Source organism: Cydia amplana, chromosome 3 (genome assembly GCF_948474715.1).
Source record: "Cydia amplana chromosome 3, ilCydAmpl1.1, whole genome shotgun sequence".
NCBI classification, from domain to species: Eukaryota; Metazoa; Arthropoda; class Insecta; order Lepidoptera; family Tortricidae; genus Cydia; species Cydia amplana.
The window spans coordinates 17,067,340-17,094,992 of record NC_086071.1 but is presented as its reverse complement, the minus strand read 5'-3'; the positions used below and the strand labels follow the sequence as shown (position 1 = coordinate 17,094,992).

The window sequence follows — 27,653 nt, the reverse complement described above, 5'->3', positions numbered from 1 at the left end:
ACATTTTAACTCAGATTTTATTTTATTAATTAAAATGAATTAATTTCACTCAAGTGAGAATAACATTTCGAATGAATAGTAAAATTTCGCTACTATCGCTTGGCGTATTCGGCGCCAAATTTAAATTAAAAAGAAGCAATTCTATTTTATTATGCTATATGCCACACTGAAATTATCACAAGTGATTACTGAAGTAAGCCAAATGTTATTGCGAAATTATTTTGAAATCATAACATTTATTTATCATCCAAGCCAGAATTAGGGGATTGAGACTTTCCAAAATAACTAGACAACACTTTTCTTACGGCAAGACGCTTATTTGAAGTAGAACTTTCCCCCCCATGCTGATTGGATGCTTTGTTCCAAGGTTCAATAAGGCTTTGACGACGAAACACTTTTCCCAATGATTGCCATTTAAGTTCTGGGCTTATTTCTTTGTTTTCGTACTTCTCTTTGTTAGCAGTTGGTCCATCGCCCTACAACATAAATACGTTACATCAGGCCGGAGATACACTTGTAAGTTTTAATTACGTAAGTAGGGACAACGCTATACGCTCTTCAAGATTTTGACCTGAAAACCTATCACTATGAGTATTACCTATCACTATGTTTAAACTTTAAGGACGAGAAATACTATAAATAGTTTAAATAAACGTACTTCGCTCGAATGTGACCGCGATGTACGGATCTGGTGTCGAAAGAAATTGGCAAAAGATTTCTTCCAGGTCTTGGGGTTTTTGAAAGAGCTGCTGCTGAATCCAATAGCGCCAGTCGAGTCTTCAGGAGTTACTTTCTTCGTTTTGATAGGGCAAGTTTCTCCAGCCTGTTTAGTATCAACTTCATTTTGAATTGCTAGGTCACCTTCAGGACTCAACATTGTGACTTCAGTGTAATTTTCTTTTTATTGTATATATTGAAAAACTTAGAAAATCAGGAATTATTTGTGTATTTTATTATTATTATGTCAATTATGTCAATTGTTCCTATCCTATCATTCATTTAAAGCTTTTAAATTTGGAACGAATTTGTTTAAAAAAAAATACGCATACCATAGACTTTAAGGGCTTTATAGACTCATCTTGCAACAAATCACATGCGATTTTTGATACACTTTGTGGCGTTTAATAAAAACAAGACGGACCAGCAGTGGGGGGGGAAACAGAGGGCCTACCGCGAACCACGTTCGACGTGTTGCTGCCTCCCTGTCACACTTACGGACAAGTGCGACAGAGAGGCAACACGTCGAACGTGGTTCGCGGTAGGCCCTTTGCAGCGTTCGGGCGTTCTCCGGCTCAGCAGCGTTGCTACGAACAATTAAGTATTAAGGGTTGGCAAAACTTGCGCCATTGTGTGTTGTGTGAACACCTTCAATGTCGTTCCGTTTTCTTCGATTGATTTGAAAGAGAAAGGGACGACACTACAGTGTTGCCACTTTTTAATTTCTACTATTTCTTGTCGGACTGTATGTATATGTACTTGGTCAAGCAGATATTGTCAGTACAAAAAGGCGGCAAATTTGAAAAATGTAGGCGCGAAGGGATACGTCCCATAGAAAATTTGAATTTCGCGCCTTTTTTACTGACAAGATTTGCTTGACCAGCTATATATATTATTTATGTAATGATTTTTGCATCATTTTTGCGTCCGCACCTCCTTAATTAATCTAAAATTGGTGATTAAATTGTGTACGTGTGGACCAGTGTGGACGCCAATTTAATTTCTGATTTGATTGTCTCGTCTATAGACGCTCAGTTAGAGGCATTCGTACAAAAGGAAAAAACTTGGTGGTAGCTGGAAATAAAATACAAATTGGCATTTTTCTCAGAGAATGAGTTTAATTTGGTTTTCACCTCAGCAGCTCGAACAAGGGTACTTTGCTACTTAAAAACAGTGTGCAAAATCGCATTTTGCTCACTGAGTGAGACAAAATGAGCAAAATGCGATTTTGCTCACTGTTTTTAAATAGCAAAGTACCCTTGTTCGAGCTGCTGAGGTGAAAACTTAATTGTTGGTATATCTTAAGAAAACATGAGTGAATAAGTAAGTGAAGGAATACATTTTTCGGGTTCTCTAATATGTTCTCACTGCTGAGGTGAAAAGTTTTGTGAACTACACGAGATCAAAGTTATTTACATCTCGTGCGCTTTTGAGTCCCTTACTACGCTCAAGATTCTAAATCAGATTCACTCGCTACGCTCGTGAATCTAGTATAGAATCTTTCGCTTGCACGGGACTCAAATTAAGCACTCGAAGAAATATCAAACTTTGATCTCTTGTTGTACAAATAACTATTACATACTCATCATCATCATTACTCCTCGCTTCATAATTTGAAAAACAATTTTATCATGTCTGTAACTGCAATCTAGGTTTACAAACTCTTGTTTTAAACTGCTTATAAGACTCACATTTGTTTTCAAATTTTAACGTAGGTACCTGCCTATAGGGCGCTTTTATAGTTCAACGTGGTAGTCCACGGTATCGAAACGATTTATCGTCACGACAAAGCGGGGACGGTTTTTATTTACTACTACGGTTGTCAACGATTTACCGTCACCGTCCACGACAATATTATAAAAGCGTCCGCATACAATCTTAAGACTAGTGTCCGACCGAAATTTCGGCAGATTTCGGCATAAAAAAACATATTACGGCCTAAGATTCGGTTTCGGCTAAAAACTGCCGATGCCGAACCGTCAGCCGCGCCGAAACTGTAGGTATTTTCAGTAGACTGAAGTTTCGGTTTTGGTTGACGATAAACGTGACGTCACCATGGACGACCGAATAAAGTATAAAAGCGGCCATATAAGAAGGGAAACGAAAGACAGTTTCATAAACACTGGGAACCGTTGCCTATCTCGTAGTCCCCGAAGTTAGTGAACACTCGACCCCAGAACTTGGGGTCTCCGCGCGGGTCGTCTGGCTTATTGTTCGGGGGCACGACCGACTGATTCAAGATGCGAAGTTCCTCTTGAAGTCTTTGGACGATTTGGGGATTTCTGCAGGTAAAAGGGAAGTTTGTTTTAGTTTCAGCCACAGCTGAAGTTATAGGAGATATAGTACCTACCTAAAATTAAAATAGTACCAACTAATTGCTTAATCACAAAATTTCAGTGAGGTTCAGACAAACCTATTAAATATATGTATTAAAACGGTTCACGCAGTCTGCGTCAGTCCAACGCATGCTTCTGTTGAAGCTACTCGTTATGCAGAGAAACATGTAAATCAATTCCCTACTTAAAAAACGTGAGTGACCCGTTTTAATATATTAAATAGCTACTAACTTATTGCTTTCGTTTTTACCACAATAACTGTAGTGTAGGCACAGAATAAATTTAATAATAGTACTAGGTACTAGAAGACTCACTCTCTAACAAAACGCGTGTTACGCGTCTGTTACGATCAGGACAGATATGGCCGGTAGGTGGCGACAGCGCCACGCGCGGCTTATGGCTAGCCACCAAAATTGGTGTGGAACGGATGTACTTGTAGCTACCTGTTGCAAAGCGACGAAATCGCGGAGTGGGCCACGCCTGGTGTAGGCTCAAAGTAAGTACTTACATATTTTCCACTCTACTAGCATAAGCATGACATTTTAATAACAAATAGATTGGATTGTTCTGGACATAAAGCTTATCAGATACTCGTATGTAATGATATACACTGAAATCCAGCGAAAACGGGTCAGGGTTTATTTAAATTTCTATCCAATTTGGCCCGTTTTCGTTGCTCTCGAGTGTAGCTTACTTACTTGCTGGCCAAGTTGACCCGTTCGCAGGGATCATCTCGTATGTTGAAGAGGCATGGATTCAGCAGCGGCTTACACGCCACTTCTGGATCGCTGCTACATTGTATAGTGGCAGCTTTCCTAAAAAAATACAATGCCGATGTAAAAAAAAAATCGCGACTTCGGAAAGGCTCACTTATTCTGTATCATTAAAAAAAACGTTTAATCTTCTCGACATAACGTTAAAGAGGAAGGTTAAAAAGGAGAAGGAAGGATAAAATGCGCTTTTGCATAGCCTCCTGAGACCCAGAAGCATTTGTTTTGTTTTTGAATTTGAAACCCTTAGTTACTCAATGAAAATTCAAAATATTTTTTGGAATATGTACAAAAATTTGTACGCAGGGTCTTAGGAGGTTAAGACACTTTATTAGATAGAACAACTTGTAATTGTAACCCCTTTCCTTATGTGCTTGTACTTGCCTAAGTAGACCAGCTTTCTCCCTCGTCGGCATGAGGTCCATCTTGCCGAGGATAGTGCCGACCGTCCCCCCGAACACCGCGTCTAGGTCGTATGAGCCATTCCGGCCGGCCGGCCCGTACCACGAGTCCCATGCACCGTTGTATGATGTTCCTGAAAGTTTGGTAAGTTTAGGTACCTAGACTTACTACTTTTTTATTATGGAGTAAATCTATGTATGTATCTTACTTTTTATGAGGGTTACGCACTCGAAATACCCCAATCAGTTCAGTAACGCCTGACCAAGATAATTCCATAAACAATGTTCCGTTTCGACCGCTTTTGGTACAATCATCATCTTCCTAAGCATGAGATCGCGGCTCGCTAATCTAATCTGCTGCTACCAATGTGATACCAAAAGTTGGCGCAGGAACTTTTCACGAAAGCGGCCAAAAGAGAAAAGCAGATCCTTAAATACGGAAACCTAGAAAAGACTCGGGTAAATCGACTCGGGGATCGGGGGACTCGGGTATGTAAAGAGAGGGAGACTATTTCTGCCAACAAACTGTTATACAGTTTGGCGGAGGTTGTACCTAATACCTACGTAAAAATATGCTGTTTACATGAATACCTAAATGTTTTCTTTAAAATAGTAAATTGATACCTGTATGTAGTTTCCAATGATTCATAGTGATGGCGCTTCCGTCTTTGTTGTCGATGTTGTGGACCACGGAGGTCCTCTTAGACGGCTGGTCCTTGCACAACTCCTGCCACAAATCTAGGCCGTCGATGTTCTCCAATAAGCTATAACATAAACACGAGAAGAATGAACTTATTTGACCTAAATTATTTATAAATTTATTTTTAATTATGGATTAAGTACCTAATGTGCACCTTTTTCCATGCCGCAAGTAAGTTGCACTTTTTAAGGGGATTTACAAACATCACTGATGTTTGACACATTGCGGCATTTAAATTAGTTTTTTTTCGTCCGAAAGGTTCGGCAGTTTTTTGGCCGAAACCGGACCTTCGGCGGACACATGATGTTTATGACGAAACCGATACCGAAACAACTTCGGTCGGATAGTAATTTCTATGGACCGATCGAATTATTTGCACCTCAGCAGTCGGCTAACCCACGATCCAATTTATACTAAGTACCTACCTTATAAAGTTTAATTATATTTGCAATTAAACATTTTCAATTGGAATACAGAATTTAGGTTCAATAATAAAAAAAGTAAACTAACTTTTCCCGAGCATAGGCCTATGCTCAGCAGTGGGCGACCGAAGGCTAAAATGATGATGATGATGATGAACTTTTCCCAGTTATTAGGGTTCCGTAGCCAAATGGCAAAAAACGGAACCCTTATAGATTCGTCATGTCTGTCTGTCTGTCCGTCTGTCCGTCTGTCCGTCTGTCTGTCCGTCCGTATGTCACAGCCACTTTTCTCCGAAACTATAAGAACTATACTGTTGAAACTTGGTAAGTAGATGTATTCTGTGAACCGCATTAAGATTTTCACACAAAAATAGAAAAAAAAACAATAAATTTTTGGGTTTCCCCATACTTCGAACTGAAACTCAAAAATTTTTTTTTCATGTAACCCATACGTGTGGGGTATCTATGGATAGGTCTTCAAAAATGATATTGAGGTTCCTAATATCATTTTTTTCTAAACTGAATAGTTTGCGCGAGAGACGCTTCCAAAGTGGTAAAATGTGTGTCCCCCCCCCTGTAACTTCTAAAATAAGAGAATGATAAAACTAAAAAAAATATATGATGTACATTACCATGTAAACTTCCACCGAAAATTGGTTTGAACGAGATCTAGTAAGTAGTTTTTTTTATACGTCATAAATCGCCTAAATACGGAACCCTTCATGGGCGAGTCCGACTCGCACTTGGCCGCTTTTTTTTAGTTTAGGTATACTTATCAAACCAGCTGATCTAGTGTAAACAATACGTAGGTACCTGCTGCGACCCTTTGTTATGGATGCCCAATACCAAAATTATGCAAACTGATAAAATTTAATTCTTCCTGTTCATTGTTCTTTACAAAGGATGAACTAAAAATATACCTAATTGTTATTTCATTCATTTTCATTTGAACGAGCTAAGTAGGTACCTACTCACGTATCATAATCGGGAAGGCCAAATGTCGAAAATTCGAAATTGCGAGTACTTTTGTAAAAGCCCCAAGACCCCTCCACACTTGTGCGCGAATCGAGGCGGGAACCGCGAATGCGAAGCCCCCTCCACACAAGTGCGCGATTCACGCACATAGTCTGGAGGGGGCTCGAGTGTGGAGTCGATTTCGCGGATCTGCGAAAACGAGGGGGCTCCATAGTTGTTAGAGCCCATGCCACCACGGTGTGAATTAGCTAATGTAAATAAACTTTTCTCACAGGTCAAGCGAAATTAAACATTGTGCTAAAGCTAAAGTCCCATAATTTTCGAGCAAGCGTTCTTTTCACTTTAACCTAAGTATGGGGTATTGCTTACGAAAGGAAAGTGTCGGTGTTATTTTATTACATCTGGCGTAAGTGCAAGCTTGTTTAGGTACCTACTTGCAACACCGCGCTAATGAGTGAGGGTGGCCTGCAGCTGGGAGCTTTACAGTAAACCTATGTATGTAGTGTAAGTGTAACACTGTGAGCTCGCGATAAGCTTACTAATAAGCTCAAAAACTATACTATGTACTAAAAAAATGCGCTTTTCTACTGACAACCGTTAGCAGTTATAGTGTGTCAAAGGTCTGTTTGATTTCAAACATAGAGAGAATTATACTATCTTTGTCTTACACTAGTACTAGCACCCAAAAGAAAAGGATGAGTATAGTTTTTGTTGTTCCTATTTACTGACAAGATTTGGTTGACCCAGTATAGCACAACTTTTAAACCGTCCAACCTGCTAGTCACACTATGTCGGCTAAACTGTCATGTACCCATACTTAAAAAAAAACACAATCAGCCAATCGTAGCACAACACAATTTGGCGCGAATCACGTTTAAGAAAAAAAAAATACTTTGCGTTTAGAACATTTACCTACCTCAAAGAAAATTTACGTAACTATATGAAATATAATTTGGTGATAACATTTAAACGGTTACTGATGATGGATAAATCGAGATTTACACGATATTCTTGTCGCCTCTGTTTAACTGAAAGTGATTTCAACGTGGCCCTATTCGGCAACTATGCCACGAAAACCCACATAGTGGAAAAAATCCTAGCGTGTTTAAAAATTGTTATAGAAGAAACCGATCCGCTCACGACCATCTGCTACAAGTGCGCAGGTAACGTTGAGAGGTATTACGACTTTATAACAGTTATAAAGAAGAGTCAGAATCGCCTGAACTACAGCAACGAGCGTAATGTAGGCTTGTTGGACGAATCCTTCAGTCGCCGTCGCGTAACTTACGTGATGGAAGAGGTCGAAGCCGCCGGCGACTATACTTTCTCTTTTCTCGAAATACCGGAGGAGAAAAGAGAATCGTCCTCTAAGCCTTTATTTTCGTATATAACACCACAAATACCGCCCAGAGAGGAGAAAGACGTTTGGAAAATGCCCCGAGAAGTCGGCCAAAACAAAAAGTTTGAGCGTGAGGCTAGTAAAAAGGGGTGGCAAAGAGAAAAGTCCTCTACTCGTTTGTTCTCGTATATACAACCACAAAAACAGCCCGTTAAGGAGACAGACGTTTGGAAAACGCCACGAAACGAGCGTGCGGATAAGTCTAGTGAGAAGGAGCGGCAAAGAGAAAAGTCCGATATCACTTTATCTAGTTTATCTTCAGATATATCATCACAAAAACCGCTCATTAAGGAGGAGACAGATGTTTGGAAAACTCCCCGAGAAGCCGGCCAAAACAAAAAGTTTGAGCATGAGGTTAAGTCTAGTGAGAAGGGGCGGCAAAGAGAAAAGTCCTCTACTCGTTTATTTTCGTATATACAACCACAAAAACAGGTCGTTAAGGTGGAGCCAGACGTTTGGAAAACGCCCCGAGAAGTCGGTCAAAACAAAAAGTTTGAGCGGGAGGTTAAGTCTAGTGAGAAGGGGCGGCAAAGGGACTGCTCGCGAGACTTGTTCGAGACCCAGTCGCAAGAAGAAGAGCATCCAAATGGTTCGGATTGGAAAGTGATCCCCGAGGACAATATTATAGAGAAAGCTCGAGCGATATTCGGCTGGAAGTAGTCATTTTATACTTATATTAGTAGTAATAATATCTTTGCATCTTCAGAATGTTAGTGTTAATTGTTTGTAAGTTACTATATTTATGATTACGATTGTTAATTATTTTTTTACGCACAGACTTTTACTTATTATCTTTAATTTTGTAATTCAGTAGAGAAATTCAAAAATATTGTCTGGATTAAAAGTATATATAATATGAGCTCTGCCGTATGTAAACTCCATATAATAGGTATCGAATGATATAGCTTTGCTACGTACAGTTTATATACCTAATAAGCATGATAATATGTGTATACTTTCAGTTGTTACTTCAAAATGAACGCCTACATAAAATTTTAAAAGTATATTTCATTTTTATTTGGACACATCTAGAGATTCTATTCTAACCAACTTTAATAGTTGGTTTAAAATCATGCCTATATAAATAAAATTGAAACTGTATAAGGTGAACTTTTTTATAATAGGCATTATTTTGAATATTTTCACTTGGGCTCACTCACATAATTTTAGCTCCGGAAGTATACTGGGTCAACCAAATCTTGTCAGTAAATAGGAACAAAAAAAACTATACTCATCCTTTTCTTTTGGGTGCTTACTAGCCTAGTGTATGACAAAGATAGTATGATTCTCCCTGTCTATGTTTGAAATCAAATCTGTCTGCCTTTGACACACTTTAAATGCGTTGTTTGTACTAATAGCACAGAATAAGTAATAGTATTATCTAATAGTTTGTAGCGCACACAGAAAACCGCCTGTGGTAGCGGAAAATCAGCGCCATCTATATCAGAGGTACATATACCTAATGCCGATTAGTTGCAAGTATCCTCTAAACATCAATATTAAAATCGACACAACACAACCCGTGTAGGTACGGTAAGTTGAGTCCAGACAACCTGGGCAAATCGACCGATTTGATCAGGAAAATAATTGGCGCCAATCTCATCTAGCGTCCACACGTACACAAATATAATCACCAATTTGCATTCCATAGATACTAACTTTGAAAATTGGCATTTTTGTGTCCGCGCCTGCTGATTTGATCGGGGAATCAAATTGGCGTTTGCATCCGCACGGCTTGATTCGATCGGACAATTTCATCAGATTGTCTCGTCTGGACTCCACTTTACCTCGCATCACCACCCGCCGCGCTGATGAGTGAAGGCAGCCAATCAGCGATGTGTACCAGCTGGCGCGCCACGCGAGCCCGCGCCTGCAGCAGGGGGCTCCATAGCAGCCCGGCGCCCCGCACGCCGCCTTCCCATAACGTAGCTTTCACCTGCATATAATACCAACTATTTTTATCCTCGTACGTCCCAATATCCTTTTAAAAGGACAAATGCAAATCGAAATTTTAAGTCTCAGTTGTTGCTTGTCGGTGGTGAACTATGTGATGATCGGGTCCACCAGAGACCACAAGGCCGAGTACTGCTTGCTGTACAGTCACCTGCAATAATATGTTACACAACGAAGGCCGCAAAAATATCTGAAACGATCTTATTTGTAGAACCATAACACACATGACACATATCACATATTCACATGGTCACATATTTATGCGGCCTTCAAAGAGTAACATATTATTGCAGGTGACTGTACCCAACTAGCAAATTATGTCGTAAGAAAGTCAGCGCATAAGGTTTATTCGAGTAATTCCGGAAATCGGGTAATCCCGAAAATCATTGTAAAATCACTCATATTCCGTTGTAGTAGGAGTCAGCTTTCGGAATTATCCGCCACATTCGTTCATTCGGAAATACCCGAATACACCTTACTTACCCCTCGCAGAGGGTAGTTGGAGGGCGTTATCGTTGAAGCTTGCCGCGTTGTTGTTGGTGGTGAACTATGATCGAGTCCAGCAAGGACCACTAGGCCGACACTACCTGCTTGCTATACAAACAGCAACGCTTTTTTAACTGTACATCGGTGGACCTTATTACAAAAGGCATACGGTCCACCGATGTACAGTTAACAGTGTGGCGATACTCACCCCCCGCAGAGGGTAGTTGGAGGCAGCGTTGTCATTGAAGCCGGCCGCGGGCCCGCCGTTGTCGGTAGTGAACAAGATGATCGTGTCGTTCAGCAGGCCCGCCCCGTGAAGGGACTCCACCACTTTACCCACGGACTGATCCAGCTTCGATAATACAGCTGGAACCAACCAAGAGTATTTTGATAAATGTTAATTATTTTGATAAAAACATAGTAGAGTAAATAAAGGGTTGTATGATTGACTGCTGAAATAGATGGCGCTGTACTATGCTATGCCACATGTCTTGTAGTAACTGAATTAGTTATTAATTGACAACTTTTGACAACCAGAGTTACCGCATGATGTACGAAGCCGTATCGCCATCATCAACTGTCAAATTCGAAGCACTTTGTCTTATATATAGTTACTTTACCCATCTAATCAGTTAATCTTCGACGTTAACCTTTTGGACGCCAATGACCGATATATCCGCAACGTAGGTTCAACGCCAAAGACCGATTAATCGGTCACAGACCACAGAGCAACATCGACCTACGTGCATATACACAAAGTTCAACTTCAGTTTTGACACTTCAATGATGTGGCGTCTGAGTGACAGGTTTTCTGTTTGATACGGCGTGGAAAAGGTTAAGGACGCTAACCCGTCGTTAGTGCCAATTTTTACACGGCATGCGCTGAGATCGCTTTACTACAGGTACCCCCACAATGTATTTCGCATGTAGCCAATAATAAACGTAGAAATCATGTAGAAATATGTAGTTATAAATACCAACCAGCAAACTTTCTCCTCTGGTAATTCTCGATGTGTTTGAACCTCTCGATCTCGCTGTCGGGCGCCCGAATGAACTCGTTGGGGTTCCCGCTGTGCATGGCAGAGTGCGCCACCATTAGGAACAGCGGCTCGCTTTTGTTATGAGCTGTGATCACCTGGAACACATATTACTTACAGCTCTGGAGGCCTAACCTAATTAAGCGGTGCCGCGGAGCGGTGTTCGGCGCTGCGTGCGATGCCGTGCTGCATAGTAAAGAATAAAATTCGATTACCAGTGTTGGCAACTTGGCAGTGTTTGATCAGACATGGACCCCTTCACACGTATTCTGCTCTTACTGTTATTAAAAAGGCGCAGAAATAAAAAGCAATTTAAAAGAAAGTTCTTCAAAACACGGCACAGACATTCGAAAATAGTTATAAAATTTATTTTCAGTCTTCTTCCAACGCCTCGTATTTTCTTTTAAAATGATTTCCATCTTCATTAATTATACGATGCAAGACAATGAGAACAATTACCAGTATAAGCGATTCAAAATATGATTACCTTAATAGCTTCGTCTGTGTAGATGTCTGTGGCATATTTTCCAAACAAATCGTGTGCCACTTGCATACCTAAAAATTTAGACAAATACGTAGGCATATTAAATCCAGGGTATTCCTATGCCATTTGCAAAGATTACTTAGCCGACTAATGGTTGTTAATGTTACCGCGTCTGAAGTCGGTGCCCCACGTGTCGTGCTCCATTGACGTGTGGTCGTACAGATCGATCCTGCCCGTCCAGAACCCGGTGTGACTCTCGAACCTGCAAGTAAGTAATGTTAGAGTCGGACAGCCTCTCAAGCAGTGGCGAATTTACAGTCTTTGCCGCCCTAGGCCCCAGGCCCGGCCAAGCATTAGCCGCCCCTTTCTCAGCACCCATCATCTCTATATAGACTAGACTGCAGTCTATATGTAGACTGCCGTCCTAGGCCCGGGCCCCGGACCTGCTCGGCCTTAGGGCAAATCCGCCCAGTGGCGTAGCTACGCGTGGGCGAAGTGGGCCGTCGCCCACGGCCTCGCGGCCCAACGGGGGCCTTTCGGGCACAGTGAATGAAAAGGGCCTGGCAGATGCGACTTCGCCCACGGCTAGATTAGTTCACGCTACGCCACTGAATCCGCCACTGCTCTCATGTGGTGCTGGAATGCAGCGGAGTGGAAGTTTGCCACGTCAAAATCGTTATTGCGGTGTTATCGTGGCAGCAGGATTGTCGACCTCAAGAATCCTGCAACTCCACTAAATAAATACAGCAGGTATACAGACTACAGACCCTCTATTCAAAGGCAGGTATTCCTTCTTGTAATGCCCGAGATGCCACTTGCCGACCAGGTGCGTGCGATACCCCAGCTTCTGCAGGTGTTGGGGCAGCAATGTTTCTGACAGCGGAAGCCCTCGCGGCTCCATGCCGTATATCACTCCGTGCTGCATGCCTGTGCATCAATGTTCAACAAGTTAAGGATGACTCACGTTAGACCGGGCCGTGACCGGACATCACGTGATCATCTGTCTGGTCCGGAGACGGCACGGAGTTACTTATCCTTTAGCCTGCCAAGAACGTCGAGTAGGCGTCAAACCTCTACTCAACAGCTCTATCTGAATACCATGGTACCTACCTAATTAGTAATTATATTTTTTTTGAGCAATAAGAAAACGTAGATTGGTTAATGCTTATACGATTATCTAAGACAGTGGTTCCTAACCTTTTCAGTCCGGTCACCCCTATGACTAACTAGGGAACCTGGTTTTACCCCTCCTCCGGCTCCTCCCAATGGTAATAAAAAATAAAACGTGTACGTTTGATGTATTGTTATATTAGGTTAGCTTATTACCCCCGTAAAATACCAGTTTTACCCCCACGGGGGTAATTACCCTCAGGTTAGGAACCACTGATCTAAGATCACTAATTAAAGAGAATCGTCATCCATAAGCAGGAGGTCTCGAGTTTGAACCCTGCAGCCCTATGCAAAAATGTGAACTTTCTTTAATTTTCTATGGGTTCTCACCGGTGTGTATGGGATATTTCCCGGTCATGAGCGCGGCCCGCGATGGCGTACATATGGGCGACACGTAGTAGTTGTGGAGCAGCACCCCGGAGTAGGCCAGGGCGTCCAGGCTCGGCGTTGGCACCTGGTTGGAGCCGTGGAAGCCCACGTCATTCCATCCCTATACAAAAAATGTGGAAGAGCGTTTTCACATTGTCCGATCCGATATCTAATGTACAATCCAGCCTAATACGTACGCACACAAACAATTATTATCGGTCCGACAGCTGACGGGAGAACTCCGACATTCCGGTACGATATCGGATGTAGGATCCTATTATATTACTACCGGCACTATCGCGTAATCAGGCCACGAGGGCGCCATCTTTAGCGGTCAAGCACACGTACTACAAAACGTTTTATTAAATGCCTAACACGAACACGCATTGCACCGACGGGGGGGCTCCGACATGGCTGGAATTATCGGGAGCGCCTTTCCAATAGCGGATGTCGGGCGGCGCCTATGATAAAAAACCGGCCAAGTGCGAGTCGGACTCGCGCACGGAGGGTTCCGCATCATCAACAAAAAATAGAGCAAAACAAGAAAAAAATACAAACAAAAAAACGGTCACCCATCCAAGTACTGACCCCGCCCGACGTTGCTTAACTTCGGTCAAAAATCACGTTTTCACCTCAGCAGCTCGAACAAGGGTACTTTGCTACTTAAAAACAGTGAGCAAAATCGCATTTTGCTCACTGAGTGAGACAAAATGAGCAAAATGCGATTTTGCTCACCCAGTGAGCAAAACGCGATTTTGCTCACTGTTTTTAAGTAGCAAAGTACCCTTGTTCGAGCTGCTGAGGTGAAAATTTAATTGTTGGTATATCTTAAGAAAACATGAGTAAATAGAGGTAAGTGATGAAGAAGGAATACATTTTTCGGGTTCTCTAATATGTTCTCACTGCTGAGGTGAAAAGTTTTGTGAACTACACGAGATCAAAGTTATTTACATCTCGTGCGCTTTTGAGTCCCTTACTACGCTCAAGATTCTAAATTCAAACTTTGATCTCTTGTTGTACAAATAACTATTGTTGTATGGGAGCCCCACTTAAATCTTTATTTTATTCTGTTTCTAGTATTTGTTGTTATAGCGGCCATAGAAATACATCATCTGTGAAAATTTCAACTGTCTAGCTATCACGGTTCGTGAGATACAGCCTGGTGACAGACGGACGGACGGACAGCGGAGTCTTAGTAATAGGGTCCCGTTTTTACCCTTTGGGCACGGAACCCTAATTAGTAATAGGGTCCCGTTTTTACCCTTTGGGTACGGAACCCTAAAAACAGCTGCAAGAGTGTTATATTGGCATCAAGTCCGCCTTTATTGCGTTACCTATCTATCTTATAGTTTTTTAGTAATAATGGTTTATCACATGAATATTTTACATTTTAATTCCATCCGATGTCCGATATCGGATCGCGCAATATGAAAACGCTTTAACGAATTGTAAATCTTTTTTGTTGTTTCCAAGTAGGTGCTAGCTACTATAGCAGCTTAGGTATACCTACTTTAATTTCAAATTGGTTCCAGTTTTGTCCAAATCTAGGTCTAGAGTAGGTAGTAGAAACATTTTTGCAGTAGGATACGCTGTGGATTAATTCGGTCCCCTCTGGCCTTGACTTCCATTCGGTTAAATGTGTAATAAGTATTTCAACGTCCGCGGCCATTTGAGTAAAAGATATAAAGTGTCAAGGTACGGTCAGTCCTTGGTCAGTCAGAAGTTGCTAAGCGGACGAGGTGTTCAAAATGATCTTGACGCAACTTTATTGTTAAGAGAATAAGAGCGTGTCAAGGTAATTTTGGACACCTCGCTCGTTTAGCAACTTCTGCTGGTGACTGTACCTAAAGTTATGCCTACATTCACGATCAATGAAAACATAAGTTCGCTTTATGTAATATATTTCCATACAAAGCGACCCGCATTATTCATATCATAAAATGAAAATTAACAATCAATCGTAAAGTAACATTGTATGTAAATGAAGAAATCTGGGAAGGGTAACTTTCGCCTTCACCTGCAACCCAGTACCAGTACAGTCAGCAGCAGAAGTTGCTAAGCGGGCGAGGTGTTCAAAATTACCTTGCCAGGCTCTTATTCTCTTAACAATAAAGTCGCGTCAAGATAATTTTGAACACCGGGCTTGCTTATCGACTTCTACTGCTGACTGTACGTACCTAAGTGAATAAAAATGAGGCCGAAAGCTAAACTCAGGGCCGTAAGTCAAAACAATCGCCTCCTTTTTTTAGAGTCGGTTAAAAATCAAGTTGCATTCATGCTCCGCTTAATGCCAATAAGCGTAATGCTATATAAGTATTATATGCTACTATTATGTCCTACATTTGTTAATGAACCTTTTTTATGAAATCTAAAATAAAATATACATACGGTTACAGTTTAAGAATAAAGGTTGATACGAACGAACACGGCGGTCAGTGCTTTAAATATGTTTTATCAATTAAATTCAATTATTTATTTATATCAGAAAATGAAATAAAAACCAAAAACAAACACTTGTTATTAAATTGTAATCAATCAAACATCGAAATAATAAATAAAATACTCAACGGGTCTTGAACCCACATAAGATAAGCGATACCGGGGCAACGATCGCTTTATGACTTTTATGAGTTAAATAAACGGGTTGAGCTTTTGAGTGCCTCACTATGCTCACATTTCTAAATAACTCACGAGCATCTTAAGATTACCACTTGAAGTAAAAATAAACTTCGGTGTGTTGCACAAATGATTCGAAATCGGTTAAGTCGAATTCGAGTAATCTGGGGACATACCTACCGTAAAAGTATAAAACTTTTAATACTTTTACGGTATACAGAAAAAAATACAAAGTTCCCGAAGAATGCAGAATCAGTAGTATGGAGCCAAGTAATTATATAAAAGTAACTTGTAAGTCATAAAAAAGTATAAGTAAGATTACGTACATTACTGCGGTAGTCAAATAAAATACACGCTCGCAACTGTCAGTACTCTTTATGGATACTTAGAACTTCGCAATTGATAGAACTTGATCTGGGTCATGTACTTTTTGATGTCAATTAGTACCTACCTACATTTAGTGACCTACCGGCAAATACATCGGGTAAGTTACTCACAAGATCATCAGCCACGATAATAACGATGTGCGGTCGGGCGGCGGCGCACGCGCACAGCGCCAGCAATACGAGCAACATGGCTGCCAGTCGCAATAAAACTGACCCACAGTGCTTTACACCCATGGTCTATATTATTATACCATGTTTACACCCATGGTCAGGGGTCGGACAAAAAGTGCGAATGACGTAAAAATGACGTAATCTTGCACACAGGATGATGTTTGAGTTTGTATTTAAACTTCCGTGTGACATGTAGTAACAAAGTAGTATTAATGAAGTAACAAAATAATCGTAAATAAATCCATGGAATTATTAATACAGGTAGGGTGATGTAGTGAATAAAATAAATTTCACGAAACTTGCCACAATATTCGAGTAAAGATGACATTTTAGAGCGTTTTCTTATACATTAGTAAATATAAATTTTAGCTAAATATAATCGTGAAGATACAATAGCTAAACAATAACGAAGTCAATTTATTGTTCATCTGATTGACAATGTGTCAGTCAAAAACGTACTTACTCATTTCAAGTGGCGATATCGTTTAATAAAGAGGTTGATAAATGATAAGTGATAATTGTTTATGAAAATCAAAAATACTATTTGAAATCATCCTATAAGTGGTTTGACGTCATCCGCACTTTTTGTCCGACCCCTGCCCATGGTCTAATAAAACATGGTCTTCTCTTCCCAGAGTGTCACTTGCCTACGTCACAATAACATTGCCACTTTATTTCAACATAACATAACACACATTACATGGGTACATTATATCTATGGTTAATAAGTTAAAATATTTCTTTATAATTTTATAATTTTCATTTATTTTATCTTAAATTTTACAATAACACGTCATTTTTAATTATTCGTTAGCAGTATCTTCCGATTCACGAAAGAAATTTCAGACGTTCGGGTAATTCTGTTTACACTACTGGCAACACAGGATAGCGCTGTCACATTTGACAGAGTTTTTTTTGGCGGGAACTCAAACAAGGAACTTTGAAATTTTTCGCTCCAAGTTTTAAAATTCTTAAATAATTGTGTAAATAAGTTAAATTTGTATATATTAGTGTTGATTCTGTACATAACTTTTCTGCAGATAGTTTTTAGCAATGACTGGTAACGGGGGGGGCGGGGATAACCCGCCCACCTCTCACAAGCGCTCCAAAGGCGGTGGCGATGGTCTCCAGGACGATGGCGGCGGCGGTGAGCGGTCTAATGAACAATACTTACCGTATTTTAAACCTAATTATAAAAGACTATTTCCGGAAAACTCGTTAACAACTGAGTTTAAAGTGTTTGTGGAACACATTGACTCCAAGGACAGGCTAGGGAATAAAAGCCCTATTTATTTAAACCATATATTTACTACTGGCATAAAAGGTGTGACGGCAATTCAGAGAGTAAATGCAAATAAAATTGCAGTATCTTTTAAACAGTATAACACGGCAAATAACTTTCTAAACAACTCTGCGTTTTTAGAACAACACAAAATGAAGGCATACATAAGCGCAACGCAAATTGAGAAGATTGGCATTATAAGATTTGTTCCAGCTAACATTTCAAACAAAGATCTATACAGTAAACTAAGCTCCGTTTACGAAATTATATCTGTACGACGCTTCACAAAGAAAGTAGGACAAGATCGCGTTCCACTGCAAACAGTCAGCATAACATTCTTATCCAATGTATTACCAGACAATGTGCAATATGATCTATTTTCCTATAGAGTATTCGATTATATTCCACCACTTCAACAATGTTTCAAATGTTTCAAGTTTAACCACTCTGCTAGAGTGTGCAATGGCAAGCAAAGATGTTCTATATGTTCAGGTGAACACTTTTACAAAGAATGTACTAATCCAAATGAGATCTCCTGCGTTAATTGCAGTGGTCCTCATCTGGCTATATCAAAAGAATGTCCAATTAAGATTAAAAAACTATTAGAAAAGAAAAACAAGATTACTTATGCAAGCCTAGCACAAACTAAAACACACACTGACAATGAATATCCATCCTTGCCATTGACAAAACACCAAAACAAGCCATTGCCAAAACCTGTAAATAAAAATGTAAATAATGTAAATAAAAATGTAAATAACAAACCTGCATCACAGGTTGTAAATCAGGTTCAGCCTATGGACCTCAAAGCCCAGATCCTCGGTGATAAAAATGTACTAATGGCCCTGGTACAGACACTGATCGAGCTGGGCAACAATCCTGATCCGGTGCCGATCACCACGGCATCCATAAAAGATAGGCTTATTAAAAATTTGTCTTCATAATGGACTTAAGTCCCTCTGGAGATTCTCAGTTACGTATTGCGCAGTTTAATATTCAAAGTGCCAATAGTAAAAAGCCTTTATTAATTAAATTTTTGAAAGATAAAAACATTGATATATGTTTACTCAATGAAACTTGGTTTAAAGAACATCACAATTTTAAAATTCCTGGTTATAATCTTCACTACAGACTGTCTAAAAATCCTCACAATGGTGTTGCAATTTTAATTAAACCATACTTGAAATACAATACTTTAAATACAACCTTTTATGAGGACATACAAACTATAGCTGTTTCTGTATCTACCGAACGCGGTAACTTAACTGTTCTATGCGTCTACTGTCCTCCCTCTAATGGTCACATTAGATTGAAGAGGCTGCGCAATGCTATCCGAGACCTCCCTAAACCTATCTTTATTGGCGGAGATTTTAATGCTCATCATATTGCATTTGGTTGCTTATCAACAAAGGGTCGTGGTAAAGATCTATATGATGTTATTGATGAGTGTGATTTGTGTATCCTAAATGATGGTAGTTTTACTACAGTGAACCGCCCTAGAATTAACCCTTCAGCTATTGACGTCAGCCTTACTAGTGATTGCTTGGCACCTCTTTGTGAATGGTCTGTACATGACGATTGTATGGGTAGCTACCATTTCCCCACTATAACCGTAATATCTTTGACAGCTGAAAAATATCAATTCAATGCTCCTGTGGATAAATTTTTGTACAAAAGAACTGATTGGCGCAAATATAATGAACTCTCTAAGAGCATATTTGAGGATTTCTCAGTAAATGTTAATGACCCACTTGCCACTTATACAGAATTTTGCAATCGCCTTGATGCCCTTATGCATAAAATTATCCCAAAGTTTACCAAATCTACTCATTTTGCTAGCAGACCTCCTACACCTTGGTGGAACGAGATCTGTGAGCAAAGTGTTATTGCATCCTATAATGCTTTGAAACTGTATAAAAGAGATCCTACCATAGAAAATTATATAAGTTATAAAAAATTAGACGCATTGAAAAAAAGAACTATTTCAGAACAAAAGAAAATTGGTTGGAATAATTTATGCCATTCTTTTAACAGAACTACCCCTATGAGCAAGATTTGGAATATGATTAAAATGTTTAAAGGTGTCAAGTCCAATATTAGATCATACAAGGACGAATTCATCACTCCATTTTTAGATAAGTTATCAGATAATAGTAATTTAAAAGATACTAGTACCCTACCTACCTACTTTAACATTAATAATAACAATAGCAATTCAAAGTTTTTAATGGAACCATTTACATGGCATGAATTCATAACTAGTCTACGATCCAGACGTAACACAAGTCCAGGTTTAGATAATTTTCCTTATATTGTAATCAAAGAGCTTCATGTATCTGCCCAGAAGTTATTTCTTGATGTTCTTAATATATTATGGCTTAATTTAATTATTCCTGAATCCTGGAAATCACAGTGTGTTATTCCAATACTTAAACCAGATAAATCTCCAGAACAGGCTAGTTCCTATCGCCCAATCTCCTTGTCATCTTGTCTTGGTAAATTATTTGAAAACATGATTAAAGTCCGTTTAGATTGGTTTGTGGAGGCTAATGGTATCATTCCATATTTGCAGTACGGCTTTCGTCGAGGGCGAAGTTGCGCTGATAGTTTCATTTCACTCATCTCCGACCTGAAAATGTCAAATAATTTAAAGTCACACACTGTTTGTGTTTTCCTTGATGTTCAAGGAGCGTTTGATAATGTTGACCCAACTATCCTAGTCAATATTATGTCCGATGTTGGTATCCCTGGCCGACTATGTCAGTGGATATATAATTTTTTAATCAATAGAACCTTATTTGTAAAATTTAATAATATTTTACATGGGCCTCGATCAACTTCTAAAGGCACTATGCAAGGTGCCACACTTTCACCATTATTGTACAATTTGTACACATGTGAAATTTGTAAATATGTTGATACTAGTAATGTAAGTATTCTCCAATTCGCAGATGACATTGTTTTGTACAGTAGTAACCATAATTTGCAGATTGCCATAAATAACATAAATAGAGCTTTAGATCAATTAGGTGTGTATTATAACAATAGATTAAGTTTAAATATAAATGCCACAAAAAGCAGCTTAATGATTTTTGGTGATGATGATCCAACTTGCAATATTATGTACAGTGGGGAGTCTATTGATAGAGTAAGATCCAAAAAATTCTTGGGTGTCATCATTGATCAAAAGCTGACCTTTGAAGAACATGTGAAATATATTTCTAAAAACAGTTTAAAAGGTATAAATGTGTTAAGATGTTTAGCTGGTGTCTCTTGGGGTGCTGATCCCAAGATTCTATCTGTTTTATATAAAGCTATAGTTAGGAGTCATTTTGATTATAGTGCTATGGCATATGTAAATAGTCCACATGCAAAAAAATTGGATATTCTGCAGAACAGGGCTCTGAGAATTATATCTGGAGCAATGTGCTCAACTCCAATAAGGGCCATGGAAGTTGAGACACATATAATGCCACTTATCTTAAGACGCCTAATGCTTGCTGAAAGATATTGCCTCAAGTTATTATATTCTAATAATACAAAATTAATAAACAAGATTTTACCTCATAGAGTTAATGTGTCTGGTTCCTTGGCAACTGGAGAGGGTCTTCTTCTTGGCAACTCTCCAATGTTGTTTCACATTTTTCTGGAAAATGAAAATAACTGTAGTAAAATTAGAAAGCAACATCCTTGGCCATGTTATTCCTCACACTACAGAAGCATTATGCAACCAATTAAAATACTAGACTCTGTTAAAAGTAATGTAGACATGTTACAATTCCTTTCGGATAATAATTACTACACTATTTATACTGATGGAAGCAAAGGTGTGGATTATGTGCGTAGTGCAATTTATGATCCTCAATGTAAATTTTCTCAGAGCTTTCTTCTGCAGAAAGTATGTACCATATTTACTGCAGAGGCATATGCAGTCTATCAGGCCCTTCTGCGAATTGGTAATGTAAATAATTGTAAATATTTTCTAATAATAAGTGATTCTTTAAGTTTGCTTCAAGGTTTGGAACATTTGAAAATTCATTTTAAAACTAATTTTATTTTATATGCGATTAAAGAATTGTTATTTAAGTGTCATCTTAAAGGAGTAGAAGTTTCATTTATGTGGGTTCCTTCTCACAAAGGAATCACTGGCAATGAAACAGCAGACAATGTTGCCTTCAAAGGCATAAATGCACTCGACGTTAGCGAGGCAATGTATATTCCTATGTCCGATTACTTGTCTTGTATAAATCTATCTGTAAATATGTTATGGGAACAAATGTGGAGTACAGATCAAGACCAAGGAAAAGGAAGATGGTACGGAAGCATTCAGGAAAATCTGCCTACAAGACCATGGTATAATAACCTGCAAAAAGCCAGTCGAGATTTTATCACTACTATAAACCGGTTGCGCTACGGACACAATGCTGCACCATCACACCTTGCCAGACTTGGATTGATACAAAACAATATCTGTACTTTCTGTGAAGCTGAAGAAGGAACCGTTAACCACCTTATATTTAAGTGTCAGAAGTTTCTTATTGACAGATTAGTGCTTGCCAGTGAACTAAATGAAGTGTTTAAAAATAATAGTGATTTTTCCTCCCGCCCGCCGCCGCTTAATAATCTACTAAAAGACAGTCAAACATATCAACCAATATACAAATACATTAAAAACACAGTGTTAAAACTTTAATAGTAGTGCAGTGTAATTAAAATAAAGACTTGGCTTAAAGGTCTCGTAACCAGGCCATAAAATCCAAAAAAAAAAAAAAAAATCACATTTGACAATCCGCCATGTTCTCCCTGACCGTCATCCTTGTCGAACGCGTGTTAATTGTTATTTCCTTCTCGCTCAGTGTCAGCAGTCGCAGTGTTTTCCAAACCTTTCACGTCGTAAGCTTGGTAATTTTAATGTTTTGTTACGAAAATGGTTGACTGTTCTATTCGGAACTGTAAGAGTAGGAGTGAAAAGGGCAGTATAGATTTGTTTTATTTTACTATGTTTCTACATGAATAACTTAAAATTAATGCCGTTAAAATAATTTTCACCGTTGGTTAAAATTCTCCCACATTTTAAAGTTTGAGAACCTGTAAACAGCATGATGACGTAGGCAAGTGACAGTTAGGTCATTCGCGAATCTCGGAAGAGAGTACCAGGCGGAGTATATTATTATACCATGTTTACACCTTAATTTTTAATCACAATTTTCACCGAGCGCGCCAAATAATTATACATACGTACATAATTTCTTAGTTAACCTGAACTCCGATAGAAGTTGTTCGTTATGAAACTCTGGTTCAAGTTAAGCTGGAACCGTGAAATTCGAGGTGCGTGAATCGGTGTGAACTTGCGAAGCTACCGCGTTATGACTCAGATTCACATCACATAATCAACGTTGTACGGGCTCATTTAGGGCTGATTTAGACGGCGCGCGACCTCGCATGCGATTTTAGTTACATTGCGGACTGTTGGTTACGTCCAATTCAACCGACCGATCAAAACCCGCAATGTAATGAAACTCGTATGGGAGTTCTCGCACCGTCTTAATGAGCCCATTGTAAAACAATCAATGCGTTGTTACTGAAAAAATAAAATTGTTTCTATTTAACAATGACAATGATCTAATAAATATTTATTTACTTTCATTTTAATTATAGTCACGCCATTTAACTCTTTAGGTATGCATTAAGCATTTCATTGTTGTCGATCACATATGCGCCAATAGAATTTCAACTTTAACATTCCGATTCAAGGTTCAAATTAGATTGAATTAACTTTCTGGAAATGTGACTTGTCTTCATATGAGTCTTTATTTATTATTTTATTTTTATTACATATCTTTGTTTTTTTGGCAAAACCCTGCAGATTGGTGCAACCTGGAAAAGGGTTATTTAAGAGCCAACAGGAGTGGTCATTTTTCCATACAAACGTACTCGACTGTTTCCTCCGTGGGTTTTGAAGCTAGAGCAATGATTTTTTCAACACAGATTAATATTGTCAATATCTGTGTCGGACCGTTTTGCTTTTTTTGATATTTTTGTTTTTTAAGGCGCTACAGCCCTTCAAAAATGGCCTAATTGACTATGCCGCAATGAGAGGCGTGGTATTCAAAACTTATATCAATTAGCCAAAAAAGCAAAACGGTCCGACACAGATAATTTCATACTCATTTAGATTTCCAAATTTGGTTACGATTGGTTAAGTTTTGGAGGAGGAAACAGTCGAGTACGAAACCTCGATTTTTGAGATTTTATGCAGGATTTTTCGCCTTGTCCTTATCGCACTAGTTTTAGGAGCCGCTTCCGTTAGCGAGACGGGTATATTTACCTAAAATATTTAAATCTCAGCTCCTGTTTCGTCTTAAGAAAATACATATACCTAGGATGATTTTGTCATTTGCGTTTGACCTTCAAAGTTGTTGAGTATGGCCAGAAACTGTATGGCCTATAGAATCCTAGATATTCAACTCGAGTATGGGTCTAGCATAACAAAATCACCATGTAAGATAAAATAAAACGATCACATACAAATAATTAAATATATTAATGTAAATTACAGTCCAATAGCATCCTATCACACACACGCTCGTACGGACTAATGAAATGCATAACGGTAACCGACAATGACACTAGGGAGTGCTCCCGGTACTAGTTACCGGTACAAAATACCGGTACAGTACCGGAACCAGGAATTCCCGGTTCTCGCCAAACTAACTCGGTACCGGGTGCATTCCCTAAATGACACAGTATAATATAGGATCATGCTCAATTCCATTAGAAATATAAGTAAGAAAAGTGAATGAAGGAAGAAATGAAAAAGTGAAAAAACTATTTCAGAATTTATGTTCACCACTATTTAAGTTAATTTTGAGACCTGTGCCCTACAATATTAGTGGAAGTCCCTTTCTAACAAAAGCTGTCAAAAAGGGACTTCCACTTGTATTACAAGTTACAAGCCTTTGAGAAACGGGCCCATGTAATTTCAACATTTTGTATAGGTACAGTCGACATCAAAGGTATGTTTACATTTTTCGCCGTATTACAAAGGAGTAAGGTGCAAAAGCGTAAACATATCTTTGAGGTCGACTGTACTGTACATTTATTTGTACAAAGAGAGGTTTTTGTTATACAATAATTTATTGTCATTACATGTCTGAAAATTACCTTTTAAACGGCGACAACATTGAAAGTAAGTGAAGTCAAGTAATGTGCTAGATAATTTAACAATTTGGCTGAAATACGCATTTATATAGCTTACGAAACTGCTCAGGGGCGCACTGCGCATCGCACTCATTTGCTATGTGTAGGTTTATATACATTTATCCTTTAGCCGCCTAGAGACCAAAAAAGGTCTCCTGCTCCATTCTAATTTGAACTTTGTGTTGACAAAATAAAATTTCATTTTGCTTGGCAAGGTTTGACGTATGGGCGGCTAGGGGATATAATCCGTAGTAGGAACATGTCAAGTCTTTCACCCCTGATCACTGTTCACTTCACACCCAGGGGCCGATTGCATAACAAACTACAACTAATATTACAAGCGGAACTCCTTATTTATTAAGTGAAATTACAAAAGGAGTTCCGCTTGTAATATTAGTTGTAGTTTGATGCAATCGGCCCCAGATCACAATAATATGAACGGAAATCACAGTCGATTGCTGCGACAAAACTATGTCACATGAAGTAGAAGGAATTACTTGCTAACACACAATACTTATATCATACTTGTACTTATGTACAAAAATACAAGTTTATTTCTATACATACCATGTTACAATGTTTATATATACGCTATAACCTATGAGCATGACCTAATAGTACCTTACAAAAAATGAATATATATTAGAATATACAGGTATTGTTGTATTTATAATATATTTAACTAATTTGTTACATACACGCACTCAACTCAATTTGTGTCACTCATACTCAATAGAAAATAACAGTGAAAGATAAATGGATATCTAAATGTGATTTTAACACAAGATTATATGAAATTCTATTTCAAAATTTATATCAATCGTAGCATAGAAATGCATTAGGTAATAAAAATGAAGATGTTTAATAATATATTAACAGTTCACATACTGGTTCAATAATAAGAGTAAACTTGTTATTACCCTAGCGTTACATGTATTAAAATACCTAAAATTTTCTTTATTTACCAACTGTATTATAAATAAATAGTGTATGTTATTGCAAACATCTTCATTGTATACCGGAGCTATACATATCGATTAAATCTAGTTACACATATAAAACAAACTAATACTTTTAGTCCAATCAATATTGTTCACAAAATAACAAAAACAAATCCATACCTTCAGACTGAAAGTGACTCAATTCAAAATCAATTCCCTACTACGGATGTAGTGTAGAGCGTAATTATTTTCCATCGTATTTTCACGGAAACGTACGTACGTGTCTTGCTATTTCAGCAGGTGTGTCTCACTCCGCGATTTCGTCGCTTTGCTACAGGTAGTTAAAAGTACATCCGTTCGGCCCCAATTCTGGGGAAAGCCATAAGCCGCGCGTGGCGCTGTCGCCATCTAGCGGCCATATCTGTGCTGATCGTAACAGACGCGTTTTGTTAGAGAGTGAGTCTTCTGTACTTAGTACTATTATTTATTCTGTGATTTCAGTCAGTCTTGGTACAAAAAGTACAGAGGTTGACTGAAATAGCATGACAAGTACGAGAGCGTTTTCCAAAAAAAGTGTACATTTCATTCATGTCTTCAAAATATTGACTTCTTGGGCTCATTTTACTCAGAATCATTTGTACATTCACGCCTCATACATGAAAAAATGTGTTCCAAAATTTTGTATGAAAAAAATTTTTTCCAGTGCGTCACGTTCATACAAATAAAAAAAAATTTCATACAAGAATGTGACGATCAGGAAAGGAAATTTTTGGACACATTTTTTTATGTATGAGGCGTGAATGTACAGATGATTCTGAGTAAAATGAGCCCAAGAAGTCAATATTTTGAAGACATGAATGAAATGTACACTTTTTTTGGAAAACGCTCACGAACGCTTCCGGGAAAATACGATGGAAAACAATTATGCACTACATCTGTAGGATAATTACAGGTATAGAATTAGTAGCTTTCGTTCTAAAGGGTAATGTCAAATATCTTCTTTGGGAGATCGAGCGCAGTGAAGCCGTTAAGAGCAAGGATATTCGACTCATTCGATTGAGAGCGCCAATGGGGTCGGTCGAAGCTGTCTGCAGATGGCACTAGTATAGCTTTTCCTGTCAACAATCCTACCAATAGCATGGGCGGAGGCACCCTTGCACTGCCCCCCCCCCCTAGTTCACTTTTAAATAAATTGTTTTTTTTTTTCCGGAATTGTATGATCCGGATGCGAGCCCTTCAAACCAAATCCCAAAGAACAAAACTAGGAACACGGGTAACCTATGCTGGCGCCATCTATAAAACCTTCGAAAGTTGCCAAGCCCATTATTAATAGCCCATTTTTACGGAATGTTTTTCCTTGTTCCAACTTTTTAACCATTTCAATGCATAATAATTTGCGACATAAATACAATCAGCATATGTGACGTTATCTATGAAAAGGGACCTTATTGTAGATGGCGCTTACGCCACTATTAACGATGCTCCGATATAAACACAATGCCACGCCACACTGTGCGACGTAAGCGCCAGCGACAATAAGGTCCCTTTTCATAGATAATGCCCCATATACTAAAATGAGGATGTGGGGTAGCTGTTTAAATACGAAACTATTAATAACTTTGGACCTTTACACTCCTAGCGACTGCCTACCATCATTGAACTAAACAGGACTAGAGATTGCAAAACGTGGTCGAGAAACACCGGTTATAAATCCCACGGAATAATTTAATGTCAGCCCTAAAATATAAATTTGGCCCTAATACTGTAAACATCTAATCAAAATTTATGCTCGTTATTAAAAAATACCAAATAAGTCGCCTTTGTAGGCAGAATATTAA

General features: G+C 38.8%; 2 protein-coding genes across 2 annotated transcripts; both read right to left on the bottom strand.

The window, feature by feature from the left end:
• Positions 1–3: 3 nt before the first annotated feature.
• On the bottom strand, positions 4–976 carry LOC134662821 (uncharacterized). The gene is made up of 2 exons (XM_063519144.1): positions 659–976; positions 4–476 (listed from the first exon to the last, which is right to left on the bottom strand). Exons 1-2 carry the CDS (start codon positions 875–877, stop codon positions 237–239), a joined length of 459 nt encoding a protein of 152 aa, XP_063375214.1. The 5' UTR covers positions 878–976; the 3' UTR covers positions 4–236.
• A 1,842-nt stretch (positions 977–2,818) lies between these two features.
• On the bottom strand, positions 2,819–16,433 carry LOC134662841 (arylsulfatase I). Its single transcript, XM_063519164.1, has 12 exons — positions 16,333–16,433; positions 13,181–13,340; positions 12,448–12,607; positions 11,848–11,942; positions 11,684–11,751; positions 11,141–11,294; positions 10,368–10,525; positions 9,508–9,656; positions 4,849–4,988; positions 4,208–4,358; positions 3,752–3,868; positions 2,819–2,999 (listed from the first exon to the last, which is right to left on the bottom strand). The coding sequence occupies exons 1-12, from the start codon at positions 16,408–16,410 to the stop codon at positions 2,831–2,833; spliced, it is 1,599 nt and encodes a 532-aa protein (XP_063375234.1). The 5' UTR covers positions 16,411–16,433; the 3' UTR covers positions 2,819–2,830.
• Between the last annotated feature and the right edge of the window lie 11,220 nt (positions 16,434–27,653).